This window comes from Ixodes scapularis, unplaced genomic scaffold, assembly GCF_016920785.2.
Source record: "Ixodes scapularis isolate PalLabHiFi unplaced genomic scaffold, ASM1692078v2 PGA_scaffold15__6_contigs__length_5221840, whole genome shotgun sequence".
Classification (NCBI taxonomy): Eukaryota; Metazoa; Arthropoda; class Arachnida; order Ixodida; family Ixodidae; genus Ixodes; species Ixodes scapularis.
In genome coordinates, this window is record NW_024609841.1 from 2,205,312 (window position 1) to 2,232,251 (window position 26,940).

Here is a 26,940-nt window from a genome sequence, read left to right on the forward strand (position 1 = left end):
ATTTTATGACGTAACGACTGGTCGGAGGCTTTTCGTTTTTTTCTCATTTAGTTACATCTTCGTGAAAAACGAACGATATATTCGGATTCACGGGATAAAAATACTGTAGAATTCGCCTCTAACTCGCTTTTTTTTTTTTTTTCAATAACCTCTTCAGGCTCTTTTTGAGTGCGGCTTCATCTGGGCCAAATACACGCCGGGGTGTGGTTCCCGGGAGTAATCGTCGGCGGAGCCACCTTTCATGTTTAAGACGTTTACCGACACCAGAAACGTCGCCCGCAAAAAACATTGCTTCAGTGTAAATGAGAGGAAAAGTTCATACAATCAGCACGGACGGCTTGCCTGAAGTAACATGACCCTTTTGTGAAACCGCCGTATAAAATATATCGGACGAAAGGCGAAAAAAGAGAACGAGAGAAAGAAATACTGTTAGGTCCCAGGACTTTCGGGGAAACTGTGTTCTGTATATATATTCTTGTATGGTTTTTTTTTGGTGACGGGCTCAAAAGAAAACAGGGGGCCCGCAATGGTTTACGAGTCCCGGACGCGACGGCAATTAACGAATTCCGAAGTAACCCGAATCTCGGGCACCAGGGTTGGAAATGTGGGGAGTCGGCGAGAAGAACCGCCGGGCCGGATCGACACGGCGGGGGGTGCGGAGCGACCCGGCGAGGTGACAAGCGATGCTGACCAGACGCCCGGGAAAGTGGGGACGATCCCTGGAATTTTGGGGGCGCGCGGGAAAGAGGAAGCCAGTTTTACGCTGAGCATCGGAGGGGGCAAGACGCCACCAGGACTCCGAGAGGTCTCGCGTAGCTCCTAAGATCTGTAACCCAGTCCGTAACTATATATGTAAATAAATCATATATATATAGTCGTATCCTTCACCTGGGTGTCCCTTTGCCACTGCATCTCCGTTGGCCAAGGCGGAATTGGGGGTTGCCATCATCACATCGGCGGCAACCCGACAAAGAACATCAGCCTCTCTCAACGACACCAGCAAGAGAGAGAGGAAAGTGGAAATTAACTGGCGCAGTCGGCAGGATTCCGCCACCGCCCTTCGGATGAGAAAGCTGTCTTCATCATAAGGGACACCGAGAGCTTTGCAGGTGAAGATGACGAATGACTGGGACTCGTCGCCGTTGGAGTGACGAAGTGAAGCTGCGACCCTATAGAAGGACGTCGAGTGTCTGGCTGTCGCCGAAGGCGTGACAGTGGGCCGCAGGAGCTCCTTGGGAGCAGACACCTCAACGTCCGACCGTCGCCGTGAGTGCGGCGTGGGGTCAAGAACACCAGACGACGTGGAGTGCCCGGCAGTCACCGGAGGTGTGATCAGGAGCCGCAGGAGCTCGCCGGACACAAGACGTCAGGCCGTCGCCAGGGTTGCGAAGAAGGCCAACGAGATCGTCGGAAAGTGCTGAGTGTCCGTCTGTCGCTGGTGGTGCGACAGCGAGCTGGGAGAGCTTGGCGGATACGGAAACAAGCATCCAATCGTCGTGGAACTGCGACGCAAGGTCGACGAGACCATCGGAGAACGTTGACTGTCCGGCTGTCGCCGCAGGTGCGACGAAGAAGCTCGCCGGAAAAGAGACGTTCGACCGTCGCCGCAGGTGCGACGGGAAAGCAGCTGGTGACTGCTGCAGACGCTGCTCCACAAGACATCTGATCTGTACAGTGCCACAAGTCGGCAGCGGCCAAGCCTGGTGCAGCTATACGGGACTAACAGCGGCCCGTGATCGTGGCGGACACGACAACCAGGTGGGAGGTTCCTTTGTTGTTCTCCTCTGGGCGTCATGTTGAGTACGCGAGCTAACACCAAGAAAGGCCAGTCGTCTGAAAGCAGTAGTAAAATGGGGGCAGAAGGGGAGTCCGATATGGACAGTAACGCTTTGCAGCTCCGAAAGGAACTAATGGAGATGGAGATAGAAAAGCTAAAACTAGAGCTGGAAGTGGCTAGACTTGCCAGGGCGCAGGACACCACGTCGGGAGCCAGCGCTGCCCGAACGGAGGGGGACGAGGTACTTAGGTACTCGCGGATTGTAAGGGGCGTATTGTCCAACATGCCAGAGTCCGAACCGTTGGTGCCTTCGTGGTTCTCCGGGGTGGAGAGTATGTTCAATAGCCTTCACGTGCCGGAAAGCATCAGGGGCGCAATGATCCTCCCCTTCCTCTCGGAGAGAATGAGATCGGTCGCAAACCGAATCGCTGCTGACGCGATGCCGTCGTACGACGACTTAAAAGGAGCGATGCTTGAGGAGCTTCAGCTTGCTCCAGCGGAGTATCGGGAGCTGTTTTACAAAACTAGAAAGGACGAAAAGGAGTCCTGGGGACAGTTTGCATCTCGTCTGGGCGATTTTCTTGGTTATTATTTGAAAAGTAGCGAGGTGACATCTATGGAGATGCTGAGGCAGCTGCTGATAGCTGATCAGCTAAAGCGCACGATGCACCGAGACACGAGAGCATATGTCGACCTGAGCGAAAAAGGAAACTGGTTACCGCCCGCAGAAGTGGCCAAACTTGCGGTAAACTATGAACGAACGCAGAAGGAATCGAGGGCTAAACAGGGGCCACCTTTCCCAAATCGCGAGGGGAATAAACCGAGTCTGAAAGATAAAGGCGTGGCTTCTGGTACAGAGAAAAGAAGCTGCTTCGGATGTGGGAAGTTGGGGCACATTTGGGCCAACTGCCCGAAGCCTAAGGATAAGGTCTCTAAAGGCGGTACCGTTGCTGGGGTAGGGCGCGATCGCAAGGAACAGCTACGGAGGGTGATGGCAAACGACAGGGACATCGCGGCAAACACTTCTATTCGGTCACGAGTCCAATTGGTCCCGTTGGTATCCGAGCATAACAAATTCCAGGGGAGGTTGGATTCGGGGGCGGATATCACGGTGATCAGGCGGAGTGTGATCCAAAGTGGGAGCCTTGAAACTTCGGGACCCATTGTTCTCCGCGGAGCCTTCGGTCAGTCAATAACAGCTGACTTGATGTACGTGCCGCTGCGGGCCGACTGTGACGAGTATGACACCGGACCACAGGTTATAACCCTGTGCGCGGTAACAGAGGAGCTGGCTGACGGAATTGACGCGCTCATAACACCCGACGTGTACGATGAACTCCTCAGGGCGAAGGCCGAGTTTGAAGCTGAAGCCGGTGATCTGGGCCCCGACCTGCCCGAGGGGCTCGGGGGTGAGCCGGTAGACTTTGAGGAGAACGAAATTCAGGCCGAGGTGCAGTTCGTGACGAATCCGCCTGATGCAGGAGAGGGTACAAGCGTAACAGAATTCCGCAGAGAGCAGCTCAACGACGAATCACTCGGGGATGCCTGGAAGGAGGCTGAGAACGGGACACACGGCATGGTTGTGCGCGAGGGGCTCCTGTATCACAAAGATGACGTGGATGGCCGACCTTGTGAGCAGGTTGTGTTGCCGGCGTCCAGGCGCGAAAAGGTGCTCGAGCTGGCGCATGACTCCCCGTGGGGTGGGCACTTTTCGCAGAAGAAGACCAAGAAGAGAATAAAGGGCGCGTTCTTTTGGCCAACGATGGCTCAAGATGTCAGGAAACACTGCCAGTCGTGCCATGCGTGCCAGGTACAGTCGAGGGCAAACGTACTGGATAGAGTGCCGATCACACCGCTCTCGCGGCCTGAGCTACCATTTCAAACAATCTTCATAGATTGCATCGGGCCGCTTGACCCTCCTTCGGCAAGGGGTCACCGGTACGCGCTTTGCATAGTCGACCTGTGTACGAGGTGGGCCGAGGTAGTCTGCCTGAGATCATTGACGGCGCAAGCAACATGTGACGCATTGGTGGGTGTGTTCGCCAGATTCGGAACGCCACAACTAATCTGCTCGGATCAGGGCACAAACTTTGTGGCAAAACTGACGCGACTGCTAACAGAGCGGCTGGGGGTGGAGATGCGGTTCTCGACTCCAGATCACCCCCAGAGCAACGGTCTAGTTGAGAGGTGGAATGGGACTTTCAAAGCCATGCTGCGTCATGTAATTCAGGATCACAGAGGGCAATGGGACAAGTACGTTCCATATCTATTGTGGGCGTATCATGAGGTACCCAATGAAACGACAGGCGTGTCACCGTTCGAAATGATGTTCGGCAGAAGTCCAAGCGGTTTACTCACTCTACTGAGTAAGCACTGGACCGGAGAATGGGCGGCTCCGGTGGGACTTAACTCGTCCACTGAGTCGTACCTCCTGCATCTGAGAAAAAGAATGAAAGAATCCGCTGATCTGGCTCAGGATAATACCGTGGCAAACCAGCAGGCTTACGCGGCACGGTACAACTTGAGAGCCAGGGACAAGTCCTTTGCGGTAGGAGACCTAGCGCTGATCCTAGAGAAGGACTCTAGCGGTAAGTTAAAAGGAAAGTGGATCGGTCCGGTAAAGATCGAACAGCGGGTCAGGGAGCACAGTTATGTTGTGAAGTTGCCGAATGGAAGGGCGCGGCTTGTACACGCAAACAAACTAAGGCGGTACTACGTTAGGATGAATGCAGTGGGCGTTGTCCTTGACGCTGACGATGCGTTCGGTGCACTGGAGTACGTCCCTGCGCGAGAGTCCGGCGGGGCCAATGATGAGCCTCAAATTAATCGTGCGGTACGCCTGACCGAGAAGGGGAAGTTGGCCGAGGCACCCCAACTGGCCGCGCCGGACCTGATGAGAGAGTTTGTCTTGACGACGGACGCGTCCGAGTTTGCGGTTGGGGCCTGTCTCTCGCAGGAGGATGGGGAGGGGAGGGAACAACCCATAGCTTTCCTGAGCAAAAAACTAACCCCGACGGAGACTCGCTGGGCAACAATCGAACAAGAGGCGTTCGCGATCGTGTGGGCGCTATCGAAACTCGAAACCTGGCTTTTCGGGGCTAAAATTAAGGTGGTCACGGATCACAATCCACTGAAGTACCTTACCCTCACATCCCCGAGTAGCGCGCGTCTCACGCGATGGTCCCTTGCGCTCCAGCGCTACGAGATAACTATATCGCATATTAAGGGGTCATTGAACCAGTGTGCGGACGCGTTGTCTAGGCTTAGAGTTGCGACCTAGAGACGGCGGGCCTTTAGGTATGGCTCCGGGCTGACATGACGTTCGGTGGAGTGATCGCTGGGGCCTCCCATATGAGTTGTGCTAACCGTATAATATTATGTGCTAGTGCTAATGCGTGTTTTTTTTTTGTGTGTGTGTTTGTGTTTCCGTGTTTGCTTTTACTACGAATGTACCGGAAGGGTAGAGCTTCATTTTGTAATACGGGAAGGTTAGAGCTAATCGCCGTTCCAGGCTGCACGGTGAACACTTCGCGTCTAGGTCCTGAGACTTTGTGTTTTTGTTTTGGTGTGTTGCTCGTTCTTGCAGCCCGAGCAACACAGTTGGGGGGGAGATGTTAGGTCCCAGGACTTTCGGGGAAACTGTGTTCTGTATATATATTCTTGTATGGTTTTTTTTTGGTGACGGGCTCAAAAGAAAACAGGGGGCCCGCAATGGTTTACGAGTCCCGGACGCGACGGCAATTAACGAATTCCGAAGTAACCCGAATCTCGGGCACCAGGGTTGGAAATGTGGGGAGTCGGTGAGAAGAACCGCCGGGCCGGATCGACACGGCGGGGGGTGCGGAGCGACCCGGCGAGGTGACAAGCGATGCTGACCAGACGCCCGGGAAAGTGGGGACGATCCCTGGAATTTTGGGGGCGCGCGGGAAAGAGGAAGCCAGTTTTACGCTGAGCATCGGAGGGGGCAAGACGCCACCAGGACTCCGAGAGGTCTCGCGTAGCTCCTAAGATCTGTAACCCAGTCCGTAACTATATATGTAAATAAATCATATATATATAGTCGTATCCTTCACCTGGGTGTCCCTTTGCCACTGCATCTCCGTTGGCCAAGGCGGAATTGGGGGTTGCCATCATCACATCGGCGGCAACCCGACAAAGAACATCAGCCTCTCTCAACGACACCAGCAAGAGAGAGAGGAAAGTGGAAATTAACTAATACCATCCGTTCTTCGGCGCTTAAACATCCGCAGAGGAGCTGGCAAATACGCCGAAACCTCGGGGGTCTGGTACACGTCATTCCGAGCGGAAACGTAAACATTCACCCATAAACAATTGATTTCTATGATCCATACATATAGAGAAAATTGTAAGCTCTTCGCTCTTCTCTATATTCATAGCTTTTTTTTTTTTTTTTTTTTTTTTTTGGGTGGGGGGGATTTTTTAATATACATGAAACTGTTCTGCCGCCGTGAGATCCGAGATACTTTCTGCAGGAATGTGGAGGCAGGGTTGCCCGAAGCGTGTTGATTTAGTGAGCAGTAATCATACGGAGACACGCTGTTCGCTGTCGGAACGCGGTTCACCGAAGCCTTCCCAGAGAACACAGGGGCCGCCTTTCTGCGCTGTGTCAAGCGGAGCGGCCGAAGCCCGAATTTATGGACCAGACGTGCCGAGGGCCGCAGCTTTGAATTCGCCTTCTCCCTTTGAGCCGGGCTCAGAGGTACGGCCGAGGAGAGAGGTCCAAACCAGAGGGTACCGACCCCGCGGGCCGCTGGGGCAAAACTATTCCAAATGAACAGGCTGCTCGGTGTCAACTCGGCGTAGCTTCATGCGCTGTAGTAGGGACGTAGCGAAACTGCCGAACTTGGAATGCGACTAGGTTTTACATGTTTTAACTTTCTACCTAAAAGTTCTACGAAAAGATTGACACAAGTTCAGCTGTTGCGAGGACGCGCGTAAATTAACTGACGTCGAGGGGGAACTGTGCGCCCGCCATTTTAGCGAACACACTAAATAATTAAAAGTTGAAAATGTCAGCTTCTATGTCGTGCCACGGCCGGACTGGAAGCGCGCGCTCTCTTTTTCTTCTTACGGCCTTTGCATTCGCCCGGGAGTCAATGGCATTTTTTCTCCGTTTGTAGTAGTTCACTTGCTTGCAGCCAGGGGCGCAACCACCTCACCCCACTTCACCCCACTCGGAGAGTCCCTTCGAGCTGCTTTGCGCTGGTGTTCGAGCTTCGTAGGTTGTTGTTTTGGCAAAGGGTTATTGAACTTCCGACTTAAGTCACTCTACCGACAGGCAGTGTCGTCAGCAAACCGCGTTCCCCTGTGACATTTACGGGACCTCTGTACTTGTCTGTATAGTCACTCAAAGCGCTTGGCTGGTTTAATTTGCAACAAGTTCCTCAGAATACTTCTGATTAACCATGCAAAAACGGTCACGGACAGAACCGAAAAATCAGTTGGATATGTGCACAAGCCCTCAAGGAAGCACTTTAGGCTGCAATATGCACTGTGCGAAAATTGTACAGCCTACTACACCCTCGTCTAGAGAAGCTGACCACCTTCATCTGCGGCCTATGAAATGATGATGCAGACCGCGGCAATAGATAGATTGGGCGTGCTTACATTTCACGAGAAAGTACGAATTATTGATCATTTAAAGTTCCTCCACGTAGAAGGGGTCCACCTCCTCCTGTTCTTGAGTTGCGACAGGAGTCCTGGAGGTAAAGACAAGTATAGTTTTTCCGCAATTGCATTCGCTGTCTCTATATACTTACTACTTTTTACACCCGCATCTCTCGGAGATGTGCGTCATATATTCACCATTTTGGACTCATCAGAAGCGCATTAGATAGTGACTGAGGGTCTAAACGTAAGAATCAGGCGTCAAAGACTATAAAAATCTCGGGCGCTAGTTGCGACAGCGCTGAGATTCACTGTCAGACGCGCTCTGTGGAAACGGCAAAGAGTAGTTCAGGGGTGAGGTGACAGCGCCTCCCGCCAATTGCGGCGGGTGGTGGCAATTGCTCCAATTGCAAAGGCCGTAAGAAGAGAAAGAGAGCGCGCGCTTCCAGTCCGGCCGTGCTTGTGCAAACGTTGGCAACTATTCTCTAAAATTCATGAAACACGATATTGCGTAAATAATTGCCCCCCACATTTAGAAATGTTTTGTCGAAGTCGGGAAACACTGTCTGAGAAATCGAACCTCTCCGATGTTTCCGACCGTTTTGAAGGTTCTACGAAGAGGGCGAACCTCGAAATTCGAACCTCAGATACGCTCACGCAGAAACGCAAGTTTTCCTATATTTGTTTCTTTTGTTGGGACAAAGGCAGTGTAGAGTAGGTTGCAAATGCATCTTTTGGTTTTGTCGCTGGGTTTGTGTGAGAGGGTCTATCGGATAGGGTGCCAGGAGACTTTCTCAATCAATCTTTGGCTACAGAGTCACGTGTATTTTTAGTAAAGCCAAAACATTCAACTGATCGAAACTGAAACTGAAACATGTGCCCGGAGGCTCGGAGGAGAGAGTTGCCGAAAGTCACGTGGCTATCGCTTCCTACCCAGTTTTTCTCGTTCTTCCGTTTCTCGCATAGAGTTATTATAATAAACGCTAGAGGCTCAGCTGGCGCTAGTGTCTACGGGACTTCAGGTTGCAAATTGAAGCAGACAGCATGCAGTCTACTTTTCCAGTCTTCCTGTGCATTCCTATGGGAAAACGCGCGTGAATTTTGTCTCCTCGCCGGAAAATAACATGAATAACTTTTGTTATTTCGGTTGTACCGGGTAGTATGTACCTTTATTAATATTGTGAAGGTCTAATTGCTTTAGTTACAGCATTTTTCCTTTACCACTGAACGATGTTAAACTTCGCTATATTTCAGGCCCAAACCTGTGTTCCATGGCAAATATGTAGAAACGAGCGACGACTCTAAGCAAAATAACAATCGAAAGGAATGTAGAGTGAGTTCAAAGTTCGCCAGCATTGCGTTGGTGCTTATATATTGCTAATATGCCTGTCCTCTCACTATATTAAAATGACCCCGTCGTGAATCTTTACGAGTGGTTAAAAAAACGTTCGAAACGTAAAGAATAAAGTACGTGGGCTACGAAAGGTGTGTTCCCTTATTATTACCTATGTTGGGCAGTTTTTATCGCGCACCTGTCCTCTGGCTTCCCCCTATTTGCAAAGAATTGGAGCGTGCGAGTGATGATTTGAAGACGGAACAAGCATCTTCGCATATATTCATGAGCAGAAAGAATAAAGCAGTACTTATTTATTGCAAATCGGACTATATTACGTGACTTTCAATTTATTTTGATCGTCTGCAAGCACAAGGAGTTAGTTATTTAGTGTTACTGCGTAGTTCTTGCCGTCTCTCTTGGTTTTCCACATGTCCTTCGTTCGTTTGGCACGTATATCCCCCATGCTGGAAAGCGCCGACGCAGTGTTCGCGCTAACAGTGTCCGACAGGGCACATAAATGCATGTACGAAGCGGTTTTAGCACCGTTTTTCATGACACGATTTTAAAATAAAAACGCCGTAACTGACCAATTATTTCATGTACGTGTCTGGGAAATGTTCCAATGTGCCTAGTATGTACGAATTATTCGTGATATTTGTTCTTATTATCGAGCGCAGAGAGGAAATGCACTCGATTTTTTCCGTAGAAATGCATTACCGGAAGTCAATTTCGAACTGCTTGCTGTCTGCTTCAATTTGCAACAGCACACTAGCGCCAGTTGAACCTCTAGCGTACATTATAATAACTCTATGGTTTCTCGGGCGTGTTATGCTGACGACGACGACGTTGCCTCAACCGTCTGCCGTGCGACTGTTTCGTACTTATATCCCTTCCCCTCGATTTTCTGCGCTTGAAGATCGATTGGCCGGTACCACGAACGACAGTTCTCAAGTAGCGGACCCACGTCCGTCGAGATATTGGTCCGTCGTGCGGCGCCATCGCGTCGTCAAGCCCGCCGCACGTCGCCATATTGACAATGACGTGTACATGTGCTTCCTGTGTTCTGTGCAACATTTTTTTTCTCGATCAACCTACTTACAGTTTTTTGGAAGTCACAAAAATTGGGGTTTATATTCTTTTTTATTTTTATTTTTAATGTTGAATTCGTGCTTAGATCACCCACGACTCTGAATATATTTGGCACGTATTAGTTTGAACGGCACGCGACCATAGAAAAATGGTCAACGCCTGGAAGCGGCCAATTCTGGGCCGGCGGTTTTCTGACTGAAAGAATACGAATTTTGAGCCGCAAACTGTATTCTGGGTAGTTGGGTTCTCATAAGTTATGTTCACAGAAAAACATCGGCATGCATAAGCACCCTGTCAGTGTCCCTTTAAAGTTTAGGCAAGTTTGGCCGGCGAGGATAAGGCCACTCGCTGGTATATCTCTAGGTAAGGCCCAGATTCGTATTTTTTTTTTTAGGCAAAATGAGGACGTCTCAGAAGGTTTACGTAAAAAAAGGTGCGTTTTCCTCTAAAAAAGTTTAACTATCTTGTGCAATAGCCTAATTTCACCTGAGTGTAGCCCTAGTAGTTAGAAGATAATACCGAAGCTAAAACAATAAACTACCATTGCCAAAAACCCAACTTTACCTGAGTGTAGCAATAGTAGTTGGAAGAAAATACCAAAGCTCCCAAACTTATCTTTCTGGAATGAAAATTGAACTGCGAAAACCCTATTCTGACTAGGATAGTACGCCCTTATACAACAGAACCAGGCGCAGTGGCCCTTTTTGGCTGCGGTCTCTCTCTGATGACTCCACTATCGACTCCATGCCGTCGTCTGCTTCTGTATTCAGATCTGCAAATTACCGGCGACGACTATAAAAAAAAAAATATGGCAAATACCAATGTGTTTGACGGGTTCATAAAAACGTTCCACTCAAGTAGCTCGGTGATTTAATTGGACGGCGATGTGTTGAAATAGGGTGGGGGGAAAGGTCAATAAGAACAACACTCGCAATTCAGACTAGCAGGGAACTTCGGTTTCGCCATAGGCTCAGCCCAGATATTAATTCGTTGCTGTAGGCGATCGTGCGCTCTTCGCGATGTCCTTGACCTTCGTCTGGCTTATTTTCCCAGCCATGCTCCCCGCTCTGCCCAAACAAGCTTCCTAGAATAAACGTCTCCAGCAAACGTCCAACATCCTCCTCCAAACACTGAGCCCCAACCCCCGCCCCGCTGTCGCCATCGCCTAAACAACGCGAGCACTGTATCTTTCCCACCAACTCGGGGTTACTAGAGGAAGAAAGAGAGAGAGAGATAGGGACCAACGACTAAACGCTCCCATCTTGAGCAATCCGTGGCTTTCGAGTCTCATATTGAAGGGCACGCCAGCCGCTACTGTATAGTGACTCGCAAATACTGCCCGTATACGGGGGGGGGGGGGGGGGGAGATAAGGGCGACATTGTGTAAACGTTCCCCGGAAACAAATAACATATTCAACAAACGTTTACGCTCTTTGCGCTGTCAGCAAGAAAATACTATTACATGGTCTCATCATTTAAGTCATCAGACGAGTGGCCTGGCAGAAGGACAAGGAGAGGTTTAGATGTGATATTTCCTAATCAGCTCCTCTGCATAGTTTCGCTTCTTGGGAACCATGTTATCGCTGCTGTTCACACGAGGTAACAAAATCCTTACTTCGTCACATAAAGGAAAAGAAAAAGCCAACGAGTTACGAGTAACGCGTAATTTTTGACGAGGCACGCACCGCTTGTACATCCGAGAGGCTCCTCTAAGATTTAACGAAACAAGGCCTGCGACTCGCCTGTGTCGTCCGCAAAAGAGTAAATAAAAAGCGCGAGTAATTGAGAGGGACGGCGCTGATAGCAGCGGCAGCCAAAAGAGACCCGGTGGGACAAGCTGTAAGCGTCCCGGCCAGAATTGTCCGAGACTGGGTATAGGAATGGCAGAGGAAGCGGAGCTTCAAGTGCCTCGGACAGTTCCAGGAACTTCAGAAATGTCAGGAACTTGATTACAACGAAGACGAAAAAAAAAAGTTCTTATATCGAAGAAAGCTCTACAGGATTTACTGGAAAGAATAGTTAGCAGACGACCCTTGCTGCGTTTCATTCATTGACAGAATACAATGTCGCTTACCGAGGTGGGAATTAAAAGAGAGTTCTCTAAAAACGTTTCCTCTTTCGAAGTGCATACACCTAATTTGAAACTCTCGGACGTTACTGCGTGTGATTTGTGATCCTTGTTCTAAGCATGCGCAGTATCATTCTACTGCGGAGACACCGCACATGGGCCCGCAGCCCGGTAACTGGGTATTTTTTGCCCGAGTGACAAGCGCTGGCAAGTTGTATGGCGCGTCTGCCGTGTCTCGTCGAGCTGCAACATGTTCCCCTCTTCAGATGGGTCGGAGATCCGCCAACGATGACTGCTGCGCGTGCATCATCTTTACAGTGGAATTGTTTGGCTGCACCTCCGCGTACTCGTAGTACCAATCGTATGTGCCTCTATGCAATCGGGTCAAACAGTACGAAGGAAGCAACTTGTGCCAGAGTCCAATAGCCAGACGGTCGTGCGGTGACAGGGGCGGACATCCTCGTTTACTGGGACTGCATAACTCTTGGGGAGCGATAGCATGCCCCCTCGTAATCGGTTGGTCTTATCGAGGGACGACCGATGAAAGAGTCGGTCATGGCGCGGCATACATCTTTTCTCATCGTTGAATACCTAAAAGGCGCAGTCTGTGGCCAGCACTTGTCACCTAATTGCCATTGGGCAGAGAATCAGATGGTTGCGTCTCGCCTTGTAAAGTGCGAAATCAATCATGAACCTACGAACGTCGTCGCCATTGACCCAGACTCGTCGTCAATGGCGACAGCAGTGACAGGCAGCGGTAAAGTCACTCCCGAGGCAGCTTATTCAGCGGCAAACACATTAATGCTCCCTAACCTAGCGGTGTTGTCGGGCTCATTGGACTCGACTTCTTTTTGCGTACTCCACAAAGAAAACGTAAATTTGAAGACTGTTACTAGGTTGAGAGGTAATTGGTGCACGGGTGTTTACAAATAAATGCGCTTTTGTTTACACCGGGTGTTAACAGTGCGCGCGCTCAGAAACCAGATACGCGACATCTGACCCGTCTGTGCGTGCGCTGCAGCGTCAGCAGCGCCACCGCTTGAAGCGTGACGCCACAGGCGTGTCTTCGGTCGTACAGTGAGGTAAAATAATTACGCATTACTCAAGAGAGAATTTACCCTCGAAATAACAAGTTTGCACAAGCGTCACGATAGACCTTTGCAAACAAAGCAAGCAACGTCTATAATCTATAACTAAAGCGATAGATCTAGAAAGCTACCCCAAAATAAACGTATCGCAGTTGAACTCGCAAAACAAAACAAAACAACCCCCAAGAACAAAACGAAGCAAAACTTCGGTTCTACTTCCGTCTGTTCGCTTCATATCAAGAAACACTTAAATTCGCGTGTTTGCTATTCAGTTCGTCGATACAAAACATAAGACGGAATAAAAAACACTAGCAGACTTATTTCGAAATCGACGTTAGCGTAAAATCGAAGTCAGTCGCAGCTCGCTCGGGGAGCTCCGCCACTGCCGTGACAACAGAGCCCAAAGAGGAGGCTCGCTTGGAACACTGGAGTGGCTGAAACGGCAGAAGAAGTTAACTCGGCTCAGCACGCGTATTTTTGACCCCTAACTTCTGCTTTCTCCATTCCCCATCTCAGTGGAACACGCCTTACACTCCTTTATTCCTCTTTTTTTTAACTCGGTTTGTAGTGTCTGTTTTTGTTCTTATTTATTTTCAGATCCTTCCTTCGCTGGGAAGGTTTCCTTCCCCAACTCGGCAAACGGCTGCTGCTAGAAGACATGCCTCCCGATTTCAACTTTAGAGTTGGGCGCGAAAACAGCATTCAGCAATGTGCCCATACGACAAATAGGAAAGGGAATAGCGACATTTCCCAAAACACAGAAACGTTCCCGTTCATTTGCTTTTATTTTTTTCCCCGGCCATTTTCTTTTCATTTTGATTTTTTAATCGGGCTAAAAATCTCTCTCTCGTTCCACTATTTTCTTTGTTTCTTTTTTTTTTCTTTTTAGTAGAGACCGCGACATTTGGAGCCCTAAAACAAAAAAAAAGGAAAACTAAAGGGAATCTTAGCAAATCGCTTACTACGTCATGCATTGAGAGAAATGTAGTTGTTTCGTTTTCTGTTCATTCGTGCCTTTTTACCTCCTCCTTTTGTTTTTAAAAGTAGCTGGTTTGAAGAGCCGGAAAGAGCAAGTTCCTCCCATTACCTGAACACGACCATTCCGATGTGCAGTGCAGTTCCGACTTGGGAACATTTCAGTGGCGCTGGCGACCGAAACAATCTGTTAGCGAGCGAATGGTTCCGTCCAAGAGAGTAGGATATACGTTTTATTCAGTTTTCTAATGTTCCGCATTGTGCCATAAATAGAAAGGTAGTCAGAGCCTTTTCAAATCAGAAGTGTGAGCAAGCATAAGCTTGCAAGTGGGTTTAACGCAATGGGAGTTTCGCAGGTTAGGAAAATACATATATGCACGCATCTGTCCCAGTGTCTTAACATAATTACGAAAAAAAAAAAAAAAAACGAACCCACCAACGAGTATTTTGACGAGTGTGTTTACGTGCTTTCTCTTGAAGACGAACGCAAATCACAAAAAGGGAACAATGACAGACATGTGCGGGTTTCCAGTTTTGAGATAGCGAGATTTAGACGTACGCAAAAACATAGCGCACGCAAAGGAATAACGTTGTCACGTGGCGAAGACGCTATTTCTTCGCATACGCAAAGCTTTTGCGTACGCTATTGTAAAACTCACTGCTTATAGCACACCGGACAAAGCTCCAGCAAATTCAGCTTCAGGATTCGAACCTTATATTAGTCTTTCGGCCGTTATAAGCTTTCTTAGAACAACGAGGCGTAAATTTATCAAACATTAGAGTTGTACGTGTTACCTTACACGCCCACAACATGTGCGCCTAAGACGACACAACTGTGATGATATCTTTTACAACTGGACACACCGTCTATGTAATAAATTTGTCAGGTTAGTCACTTGATGAGTACGCCGATCTTTTTTTTTATAAATAAACTTGTGACGCCATTATAGATGAGTTTCGCATATTTTAAAGGTCCTATAGATATGCGCATAACTAATTTCGTTCCATATAAAATTGAACATCTTCGAGCTATTCAAAGTGAAAGCGGCTGGTTCAAATACAAACACACAAAAAATGTTACTGTAAAATAACATTTTTTTTGTATTTTTAACAAATAAACGCACGCAGTTTTGTTGTTATTGCTTTACTGAAGAGGGATTCCCGAGGTCGTCTCCCCGGCAAAGTGTCGGTCAACAGAAATCGCTTATTGCATTAACTATAAAAAAATTGACTACGGAGGAATTAGAAGGAAAAATTTGTTAACAGTTTGACTGAACACTTTATATTTGGTTGTGCTCTAGATAATGAAGAGCTGTAAACAGCACCGTTAACCCCATTCACTGGTATAGTTCTAATAGAAAAAAGGCATCTGTCATTTGCTTATTATTATCGATTTTGGAAGTTTAACTGAGCCGGATTTAGTCTTGGACGTTTTCTTGGTGCGTTATCAAGAATGGGGGAGGGGGTGCGGATAAATACTTGTTAATATTCATTAACAAATCCTTAAGGTAAAATATTCTTCTTAATGAATTTCGAAATAAATCATGATAATCTCTATAATTATTACTGAAGTGAGGTGCTGTTCCGAAATGGAGGAAAAATAGCTAACACCTATTCTTAAATCAGACGACAAACACATGCGAATATCTGGCAGATATTCATAACCAGTCTTTGTTTAAAGTTACTCGAAAATAACAATTCCAGATTTATTTATTGTTATGCAGCAAAATTTATTGTCTTGACATCAAATTAAAATTTAAAAATCGCGGGAAAAGACTATTTTTGCGCTATTTTTAATGTGAATGTCGATTACCAACTTGTTCAGCAGACCAAGCTTTTCATTGTCTTCGCCGTTGGTATGCATAGACGTAAAATAAAATTCTCTAAATTCAGTATTTATTCTTCATTGAAAGATTATCCCGCACTGCCCAAAGGCATAACGAAGGATTTACCGCTTTAGAAAAAAGAATTTTCGTTTGAAGAGAACGTTCAAAGTAGGGCATACTTTAGTGAAGTTAATAACTAACAGGAATCAGATGATTATTTTCCCCATAGATCTATACAAAGCCCGTGACACCAAGTTGCTGGCAAGAAACTTCTTCGGAAACGAAACGCCATCTTCAACACGAAGAAATCATTAAAAGTGTTTTTCGTATTTAGAAGAGAGAGAACAGGATCTATCAAAGGCCATAAATCTTCCTATATGCCTGTTGATTTCAGGCTGCCCCAGGTCTTTTTCATTTGGCACTTGACTTTTCTACTTTTCGTTACCGATATTACAAATATAGATATTAAATATATTGTATTTATATACGATTATGTTTTGTAAAACGAAGTTGAATCCTATCAGGAACAAAATTATGTTTACAAAGATAAAAAAAAAAAAGCTCACCTGGTGTCGGAAATTGAAAATGGCTTAAATAACTCAAAACAGTGTAATGTACTTTTACGCAAAACGTGTGCGACGACATTCTCATATAGCATTAATGTGTAACTGGTTCGAAAATTTTGAGTAGACATGCACGGGGATAAATATTAGTATTAAATTTATAAGATAACGACATACGGGTTTTAAAATGTCTCTTCCGGTGTACTCTTCTTCGAACTAAAACTATTCCTGTTTGTAAAACATTATTACAGTAAATTTTAATTTATAAACATTTTGCCTGGGATTTCTTCAATAAACAAGGTAGAAAATATGTACACAGGTTGTAGTTTACATACAACAAATATGGTACGTTAAGCTCTCCTTGGGCATTATTCCGACCACCAAATGTACTCGCGCCGAGAAACAAAATAATGCGTATATATTAATCGAAGATTTCATTTTCTTATGCTTAAGCACCGATAAAACTCGATACTATCAAACGCATCATGTTTTCAGGACCACTAAACAGAAGACCTTGACATGCATGTTATGTTACAAAGTACCAAGTTAGAGTGGACACATTCAAATATTTCGTTTAATTTTAATATTCATTCTTGAATTTAAAAGAAGAAACATTCCTGCATTATTAACAAAGTTTCAAACATGTTGTTCTTTGGCATTCATATTGGATGTTCATATAGTTTAATATCTTGTATTTATCTTGTCATCTTTTATGTACACGTTCCCAGTACGTGCCCATTGACTGGGAAACAGCCTCATCACTCATATGCACCAAATCATATTTTGTAGATAAGCCCGTTTATCTACGGAAAGTGTAGAGCCACGTCTGCGTAGTAACCCACCTTCAGAGAACCAAAGCACCTGGCCATGTTCGGTTTTACAGCCGGCGCCAACCTTTTGGCATAACGCGCGAAACATGAACTGGTGTATTCCAAAATACACCCATAGCTGTTAGTCAAAAAAGCTCTATCTTTCGTCTGACCTAAACATGGACAAATCGCAAGGCTACAAGCACGAGAGAGTAGATTTGACTGGTGATCCCATTGCATGAGCGCTCGTGCAGCCGAGGCGCGTTCCAATGCATAGAGCTCGCACTTCTAGCCTTTCCGCTTCGTCCATGTTAAGACGAGGCGAGTGTAACACGCCTCCTAATATTAATTTTGCTATTCTTTCTCAGGAAGCCTCTATACCAAGAGAGTAGCCGTCACTTCTCTAATTTCAGCCAGAAAAACAAGGAAAGTTGTCCGGCCCGGCGGTAATCTAAAACGACGTTCGCGTCATCTCTCGCTTCCGTAGATTAGGCGCGATGTGCTCACTCGGGAGCATTGTGCTCATTCGAGCCCATCCTTAAGAGCGTCCAAGGTCACTCGCAATGCGATGCACATCCGCCTTCAAAGCTGTTCTCAGCCTCTCTTACGAAACGCCAAATGCCATATTTTAGAGCTCTCTCGAAGGCGTGCTAATCGCCGGCTGAGGGCGACGGTTAAGCCGAGTAGACAGAGTTCATTTGCGTGGCGCCACGTCGAAGTAATGTATGGAAAAACTTCATACCTATTCCTATCCGAGTCCTCGCTGCCCCAAAGATTCATGCCTGACCTTCGGCTTGTATATGGAAGACACAGCGAGAGCCAGCGTAACGCGTTACTTTTGTAGCTTGTTCCTTCTTCGGTAATCAAGTAACTATCTGCGCTAAATTTTGTGGTGCGGAAAGAAAACGACAAACACGATTGACTTACTTGTCCGCAGTTTTTTTTAAATTTTTTATTTGTTTAATATTATTTAATTTACGTGCTGCCGTCGCCGTGACAGCTTCCGCAACGGTAATCTTTACCGAGAAACGTATACGGTGAGCGCTGCGTGATTCGCATTGTTATCAGGAGCGTATTATTATCAATTATCTAGTTCGGATGCTTGTTTCGGTGCTTGTACTTTATCGAAACGAATGCTGTGCTGTATTTCGTATGCGGGATATGTTATTTTCGCTTCAATCGCTGAAGATTTTCTTTTCCGTGAGGACGACGACACGAAAGAATTCCAGAAATCCTAATTGTGAGTGATATACAGCATCGTTGTGAAAACGTTGCCAACGTTTACGAAGTTTCCCAGTACATTGCCGCACATAGTGCCATAAGCGTCGAATTCGTACAAACGCATCACATAATTGTCGCTCGTAACCCTGAGAACAAAACGAAAAATATCGGAGTTTGTTTGGTTAACCTTTAAGCAGTTTGCTCTACTCTCGTATGGTATCTGTGTTTCCCGACTTACGTCGACCAAATATGCTACTCCAAATTAAAAAAAAATACAGCGCTTTACTTTTGAGATAGATCCTTTTTTAGTAACAAAGTACGTAAAGAGTCCCGCACGTTGTGATTATATGATAAAGTATAAGAAACGGTACTCGGTTACGTTTTGTAACTCGTACATGGTTCAGTACGAATAAGTAGAGGACACCTACTTTGGCTTAGGCCACTGCCAAATGTTTGTAGCGTCTATCGGAAGGGAATACATTCCGACTCTTATCCAAACTGGTAGTTATTAAAGGGCAACTCCGCTTCTTTTCCAGTAGTGCAAAACTATACAGTTCTCTTTGTTATCATCTACAAAACCCCCATGGCAAATATTACGACGATATTCCGCCTAGAAGTTCATTAAAATCGCTGTCAAAGTTTGACAAGCACGAATCTGCTGGTTTTGGATGAGACGTGCGGGCCAGACAACACTGCCCGGCTGCATTTCCGCTTCCTCCAAATTCCTTCTCCCGGTACGTCCGCGACGTCATCAAGCATGTACAGCTTCTTTCTTTTTTTCAATTTTGTTTTCTTTCCCGGGGAGAGCACGGGTGGCGCCAGCGCCGTGGAAGGCGTGAGTGACGCGCTCGGCCGGCCCGGCGCTCGACTATTGATACTGCTGATAAGCCGATCGCCTCGTTGAGCGCGGCTTGTGTTACATCGCATACTTTTGAACACCAAGTAAAAGGAGGAGAGGGAAGCTGCTTTTGTAAGAATTTTGAGTGACAGGTTAATCTTCTATAATATTCTGGGAGGAGAATAGCGACGCCTGGTGCCAATCCAGGAGGCACAAAGGAGGATCCTGGTAAGAGGGAAGCTCCTTCTTCCCCTTGTATATCACGTGGGTGTAAATGCTTAGTGATGCCGAATATACAATGTTGTCCGGCTTTGCCACCGTTTCGGTTTCGGTTTGTGATCATGGCTAGAGTAAAATCACATGAAAAATATTTTATTTTTCGCGAAACAAAGGATTGGGGATTGTTTTTGAGTGCTTCAAAAAGCAAAATCGGCCACTATCTCAAAAATTTTGAAATTAAGCGGAGTTGCCCTTTAACGTAGAGTATATCCCTAAGCTTTTCCTTTCCGCACCCCCCGCGCAAAAGCATCACGACAAAACTCAGGTTCAGCCGCTAGACTTATCAAGACGTAAGCACGCCCGACAACTATACTCCGTTCACGCCTAAGCTGAGACTGCGGTGAAAGCTACGTCCTTGTTAGACCAGTCATACGCCTCTCTTTCGGCACGTCATCACGCTCCCGCCCTTACCCACGCGCAGAGAGCCGGGTCAGGTGATAAGAGGGAAACGGCTGATTGGTTCGGCGGGCACGTAGCTTCCACTGCAGTCTCAGTTTGGTCATGAACGGAGTATAGCACCTAAACCGTTCTGCATGAGGAATTCAAGCAAATTCCAATACCATTTATACGAGAGAAGGCCTGCGCCTTTCCTTCCAGAACGTCATGATCCACGCAGCGCAACCTAGCTGGCATCAGCATCGCCGCCAAAGCGTCTCGCAGCGTCTCGCATTAAGCGCGACCCTTGCACTATGCGACACAAAGACGGACGCGCCTGCCACCATGCGGTGACTCTATAAATTCAGCAGGTTTTCCTCTTGGTGCAGGTAGAAGATTTCCTAACAAGGACGTCATGTGCAGGCCATGTATATAGGTACTAAAGGTTCAACGCTCCACACGGGTTCTGTCTTATTTATTCAAAATTGTTTTCCTCGTGTCTTTTTATAAATAAATACCAGAAATTATTTCATGCCATTTCTATTAAAATATTTTGCTACATCAATTGCTTATTTTAATTTAGCTATACTGATTTTTGTTCTACATTTGTAAGCTAATGCACTCTGCTGCTATGAAAGTGCACCGAAGACGAATAAAAATGACGACGTCTGCTTCTCGTCACTTACTGCTTTTATAGTTGAGCGGAAATAATTCAATATTAAGTGTTTCATGATGGCACTAGACTACTTAAAATGTCTAGAGAAGTGGCACATTCTTCCGTACTTCTTACTAACCTTCATTTCAGCTTACGTCCCGACGCAGCCGACGCTACGAGCTGATGGGACCAATCAGACAACTTCTCAAGCGACCATCATAGCGTTCGTCACGTTGTTTACGTGCTATCTGATTTTTTAACCAATCATAAACAAAAAAAGCCTAGCGACTTACACTTTTAACGCTGCTTGATCGGTACCATTACCTCGTAGAGTCGACTGGCGCGACGGCGCAGTGTGTTCGAAAGAACGTGGCGAAGATTCCATGGAACAATATCTATGCAGAAGCTTCCTCGAGTACAAGGGAACAGAAACAAAACAAAACAAAAACACTGACCAGTGAGGCTCATGTCGAAGGACTCGGCGTCAATCTTCCTCAAGTCCTGGACAGTCCTCCAGGTAAGCGTGACCAGCTGGTTCTGCGACAGGTCCACGGTCACAAGGTTGGGAGCTCCCATGAACATGTGCGCCGGCAGAACGCGGAGCCGGTTGAACGAGAGGTACACGATGGTCAGGTGCGGCAGACCGTCGAGGGCCAGCGGATCGACCTCGGAGATCTCGTTGTACTTGAGGTCGAGCTCCACCAGGGACGACAAGCCGCCGAAGACGCGGGCTTCCAGCCTCTTCAGCTTGTTTCGAAACATGTCGAGCCTGAGGACGCGCGACAAGCCCTTGAAGCTGTGCTCGGTGAGGGCCTCGATGGAGTTGTCGCTGAGGTCCAGCTCTTTAACCTTGCCCAGGCCCGCGAAAGCGAAGTCCTCTATGACCGTCATCTTGTTCCGCTCCAGGAACAAGTGTGTCAGAGACGGTAGGTGAGACAGGGCTCGCGCAGGCATCTTCTTTAGCTTGTTGTCCGCCAGTTCCAGCTTCTTGAGGCGAGGCAGATGCGAGATGCAGTCCGTCTCCAGTTCCGTGATCTCGTTGGAGTCGAGAGATAGTACGGCCAGTTTCGTCAGGTTGTAGAAGGCGTGTGTTTTCAAGACACCCAACTCCGCCTGGGAGAACTTGAGACGCTCCAAGACCGGAGCGTGTGGCAGGACGTCGGAAGGAACAAACTTTAAGTGAAGGTCCTCACTGAGCGAACTGAACACGATCGAGACGATGGACGGCTGCTTCGCGAGGGCTTTGAGGACGATGTCGTCTTCGGTGATTTCTTTCACCACATAGCAAGTCACTTCGGTCGCGTCATCAGTGATATCGTCCGTGTCGCAGCGGCAGTATAGCGCTTGGTCAATGAGATTGCAGAGGTTGGGCACGAGGTTCTCGGCTTCTGACGCTCCCGCTTGGAATGTTGCCGTGAGGAAGATTAGGAAGAGCGTGAGATACCTAAACCAAACAAAAAAGAAGCAAAGAAACTGTGAGCATAACGTGATAATCGAATAAACTCGATAAGTAAAACTGCGGATACAGTACACTTTATAAGGCACCATATAAATAATGATGATTCTTTGTTTAGATCAGTCCCGAGTGCATTATATTCATGTAGTATTTTAGATATTATTGGATATACGCTCTCAAAAGTCCCTAAGCGTACGCTTCCCCACAATGCTCTCGAAACATAAATCCTCAGCCTTCTTTTAATTGGCTTAACCAAACAGAATGGTAAGTGCTACCTTATACACTAACGATCAGTCTCCGTAGCAAGACAAGTTTTGCCGCTGAGACACCAATAGCTGTAGTGCTTTCTCGATATGTGAGCTAATTAAAGGAAAGCCAACAATTGCAGCCGTATTCACCAGGCGCGACTAATCAGCGACGAAGAAGCGATTAGGCCTGGCAGTATTCCTGGGGGGCAAACTTGCCCCCAGGAAGTGGGTGATTGTCTGGTCAGGTGTAATAAGCGAAAGTGACTGGAAAATAAAGGTCACGCAGGCGGTTACTCGGAAAATGCTACTGTGTGGACGAAACGTTTATCGCGTAAAACGTATTATTCAGACATACGTAAAATGAAGCATTACAACTATGGCTTGGTTGTATACAGAAATAATTAAAGGAAAACTTGAACATCGGAAGACGACATGAAGAAAGCCGGATTGTAAGCGACGTAATGAAGATGGAAGTGCTCGTAAATTGCAGCCTCTCTCGTCCTTCAGTGACCTGTTGAGATCATTTCAGCGGCACCTCTGACCTCTAAACAAGGCAATACCCAGAACATTCGCTGCTACATTTCTTACGGTAATTATTTATCGGCGTTCCAAGACAATATGTTTTTTGTCAAAGCTAGCTATTGGCGGTGATGGGAGTCGGACACGGCGCTGAGCGCTAGCCTCCCACTAAACACCGGCTAAACTAGCCCTATTCCCTCACTAAGATTTGTTAGTCATTCCAAAGGGGCCCATTCTCACACTTGCATTTGCTTAGGACCGAGCTTTCGGGATCTCTTTCGACAAGAGTGCGCCTAGGCGCTATTTATGAGGTGGCCGTGGAACTACATTTCACAAGAGCGAAGGTATTGCGATATTTGCGAGATCAAATGTACGTACTATATCCATAACAGGGGTCCCAAACACGCGGCCCGCGACACCCTGGGACGCGACTTCGAGCCCCGTCCCTATGTCTCAAGCGCTGCATGCTCCGAAGCTATTGGTTCATATCGTCGATTCATTTCCGCTCGGAAAGAGGCTCCGCTCATATAGTGTAGTCACACATCTATCACTTCCTCGTTTTTTTTTGTTTTTTTTTGGCTGAGTATTGCATTGCTTGAATATTTGCTTCTCACTCAGCCCTTTCTCACAAATTAACCGGAACGACAATACCGCGTCTAGGCTACAAGCACGAGCCCTTTACTCGAGGACGCAGCTCAACTCCACGAACTCTTCCTGAGCGGGAGGAATTAGCAAAAATTAGGCACAAAGTCAAGCTTCTAGCCGTCAAAAAATTAAAAAAAATCATGTATTCTTTTATAACGTTAGTACAAAAATCGACAGGAAAGCAAAACTGTCGTATGAAGAGATCTTGTTTTCCATTCCCATTGAGTCTAATTGTGCGACAGGACAACAACGGTGTGGTTGCTCTCGTTCTATCGCGAAATACCAGCACATTGACGTTTTAGATTGATTTTTTCGTCACATCAGGTGTGGGCCCAAAGAAAAGCAAGTCAAAGGTAGAGATGTCACTGTCAAAAAGGCAAATTTACAAAAAGCAGAGAGGACGAGATTTCTTCTTTCGAAAACCTCTGGGGTGTCTTTGAGAAGGCAGGCTGCTTTTTAACGTAAAAAGAAAATATTGTGTGTGTGTGTTTTTATAGTGGCCCTCGACCTTTTGGGAGTGGGCTATCTGGTTTCTACACTGGAATGAGTTCGAAACTGCTTATTTATATTAAAAAAATGTTTTTTTGTCAAACATCTATCAAGAAAAAATATTGTCAAAGGTTTTCAAGAAGGAAAAAAAAAGAGAATGATGCGAGAAAAAATAGGCAATATAAAGAATCTGAAAATGTTCCACGTTTACTCTATAAACGGCGCCAGTGTGTTCTCCCGGCGTAAGAGATATTAAGAGGTTTCAAGGCACACATTTTTAAGCAGCCCGTGTGTGTGAACTAGCCTTAAGAGAGTTTCGTCAATGGGAGAAGCCGGGGTGGAGCGGCGAAAGCGGCGCCGCCACCAGCGCCGATATTCCCCCCGTGGTGGTACTGCGAAGTAAAAATAACTGAGATGACCTTGAAGGTGCCGCGTACCGCGACGCAGGTATGTTCTGTTTCTGGGTGAGACTTAAAGTACATGAATGGATAATTGTAAGAGATTGATGAAAATAGGGGGTTTCAAGGTGCTGAGTGCGTTTACTGAGTCAGAGACATCCGACTTGATGACAACGCCGCCTGCTGAAGCGTATAAAAACGACCGCATCAACGATTTCTTCAGAGGGCACGGCGGGACCGAGACGGCTATATCGCTGAATCCCTCTGTATTCTTCACCCCGGTTTGTGGCATATACGTTTATACCTGCTTTCGTAGTGACTGTAGTTGCATTGTTGTCCTGCCGTGCCCGGCGACATGCGCATGTCTTCTTGTGGATTCGTGGAATGCCATTTTGATTCTTCTTGCTGGGGATGTTGAGCAAAATCCTAGGCCTTATGTAGAGCTCTAATCAATACTGAACGCCATGGTTGCTCCCAGAACGAACTGAAATCGAAAACTGAGAACTTAGCTGCTTCTCAGGACAAGCTTGAATCTACAGTTAACACTCGAATGAGTGAAGTGATGGCAGCAATTAAGGAAGATAAAGTAGAGATACAGGCATTAGAGGCCGAAGCTACATCGTTCAAAAGTAGTCGTCAACTGCGTAAAAAAGGCCCCAACGACTTGGAAGACAGAAGTAGGCGCCGTAATATTATCATTTTTGATCTTCCCAAGCCTGATCGTGAAAACGCTGCAGTGCTCAGAAAACAGATAATTGAGGAGCTGATGGGGGAAAAACTCGGCGTGGTTGTCAACTCAGTTGAAAGAGTGCACAGAATTGGGGGAAAAAAAAGACATGATAAAGCACGACCTGTAATCATGAACTTTTTTTACTATTACGAGAAGTTGAAGGTATTAAAAAATTTCCATAAACCAAAGAGAACACCAGCATCGATAAGCCGCGACTTCTGTCAAGGCACTTTACCAAAGCGTAGCAAGCTGTGGTCACGTTCTGGGGAGTTTAAAGCTCGAGGTCATAAAGTGTCTCTTGATTACGATAAGCTGCGAGTGAACGATGATGTGTATGAATGGGACGAGGAGAATGATTGCCTAAAATGTATTCGCTCTCAAGTACAACGAAGCAGCGATGACCGACTCGATTGCAAACAATTGCGCGTTGTTCTCATAAACGCCAGAAGCATTGTCAATAAAGTTGACGAGCTTGAAGAAATCATATTTACATATGATCCACAAATCATAGCGATTACAGAGACCTGATTATCAGCATACCATATCAGATTCCGAAGCAGTTCCCCAAACGCACACACTTGTTAGACGTGATCGAGGCTCCCGAGGAGGGGGAGTTGCTTTAGTAGTCTATAAGGAAATTATTTGCGTTACTATGGACGAAATAGACGATAATGAAAGTGTGTGGTGTCAAATGGATTATCTTGGGTTCTCGGCTCTTGTAGGCGTGATCTATCGGCCCCCCCTCCTCGCCTGAGTTGTTTTTGAAAAACAAAATCACTCTTACCTGGAGCAAAAATACAAACCTAATCAAAAAGTCATATTAGCGGGGGACTTTAACCTACCGACAATTGATTGGCACACTTTACACCCAGGTACGACGGACGTAAAAAACTGCAACTTGTTGCTTAAATTGGTGCTAAACTTTAATCTCATTCAGCTTGTTAAAGAGGCTACAAGAGTCACTCAAAGCACGGATAACGTACTAGATCTTATATTTGTGGGAAATTTCCCAGAGGACACTACTGTGAGTGTTTTCGATGGTATTTCTGACCATGAGCTTGTTTTACTTACCTCAAATATTTGTCCTGTCGAAAAGAATCATACGAGTAAATGTGTGTTTAACTTTTCCGTTGCGGATGATAAAGCTGTTTCGCTGCAAAGGTTTCGGGGATATCTATTTGGCAACAATAGGACTGTGGACCAACTTCACATTGATGGTTGTGGGGTTACTGACCCTTACCATGTCGCCAATGAGCTTAGCAGCACATTTCATAGTGTTTTTAGTCGTCGGAGCGTGGCCGAAAATACAATCGAACATTTTTCTCTTTCATCTAATGTAATGCAAGACATAAATTTAAACGTGAATGGCATTCGCCTTCTCCTTTTAAAACTTAATGTAAAAACGTCTTTTGGCCCTGACGGTATCCCCAACGCCTTTCTGAAGCGTTACGCGGACATGATTTCGCAGTATTTATATGTTTTGTTCAATGCATCCTTGGACCAGGGATGCCTGCCTCCCGATTGGCTGTGTGGAAAAATTGTGCCGGTGTACAAGGACGGGAGTGAACTGCTGGCTGCGAACTACAGGCCTATATCATTAATCAGCAGTTGCTGCAAACTGCTCGAACACATAATTTCCAGCCACACAACTTCGTTTTTAGAATCCAATAACATATTAGCCAGCTTTCAGCATGGGTTTAGAAAAAAGCTATCAATCACGACTCAACTCGTATCAGTTGTACATGACTTCGCCAATGCTATCAACAAAAGGAAACAAAGTGATGCAATATTTTTGGATCTATCAAAAGCTTTTGAGAGGGTACCGCACTATCTACTACTAAAAAAACTGCAGCGTGTAGGAATTTCTCCCCGCCTTGTAAACTGGATTTTTGCGGATCTGACGAACAGAACGCAGTTTGTAGAAATTA

General features: G+C 46.6%; 1 protein-coding gene across 1 annotated transcript in view; it reads right to left on the reverse strand.

The window, feature by feature from the left end:
- The window catches only part of LOC121835633 (connectin-like), a 105,854-nt gene that overhangs the window by 25,090 nt on the left and 53,824 nt on the right, over positions 1-26,940 (reverse strand). Inside the window, exon 2 of the mRNA XM_042290063.1 lies at positions 20,983-21,971. Coding sequence (XP_042145997.1) covers positions 20,983-21,971 — 989 coding nt within the window. The remainder of the gene's footprint in view (positions 1-20,982; positions 21,972-26,940) is intronic.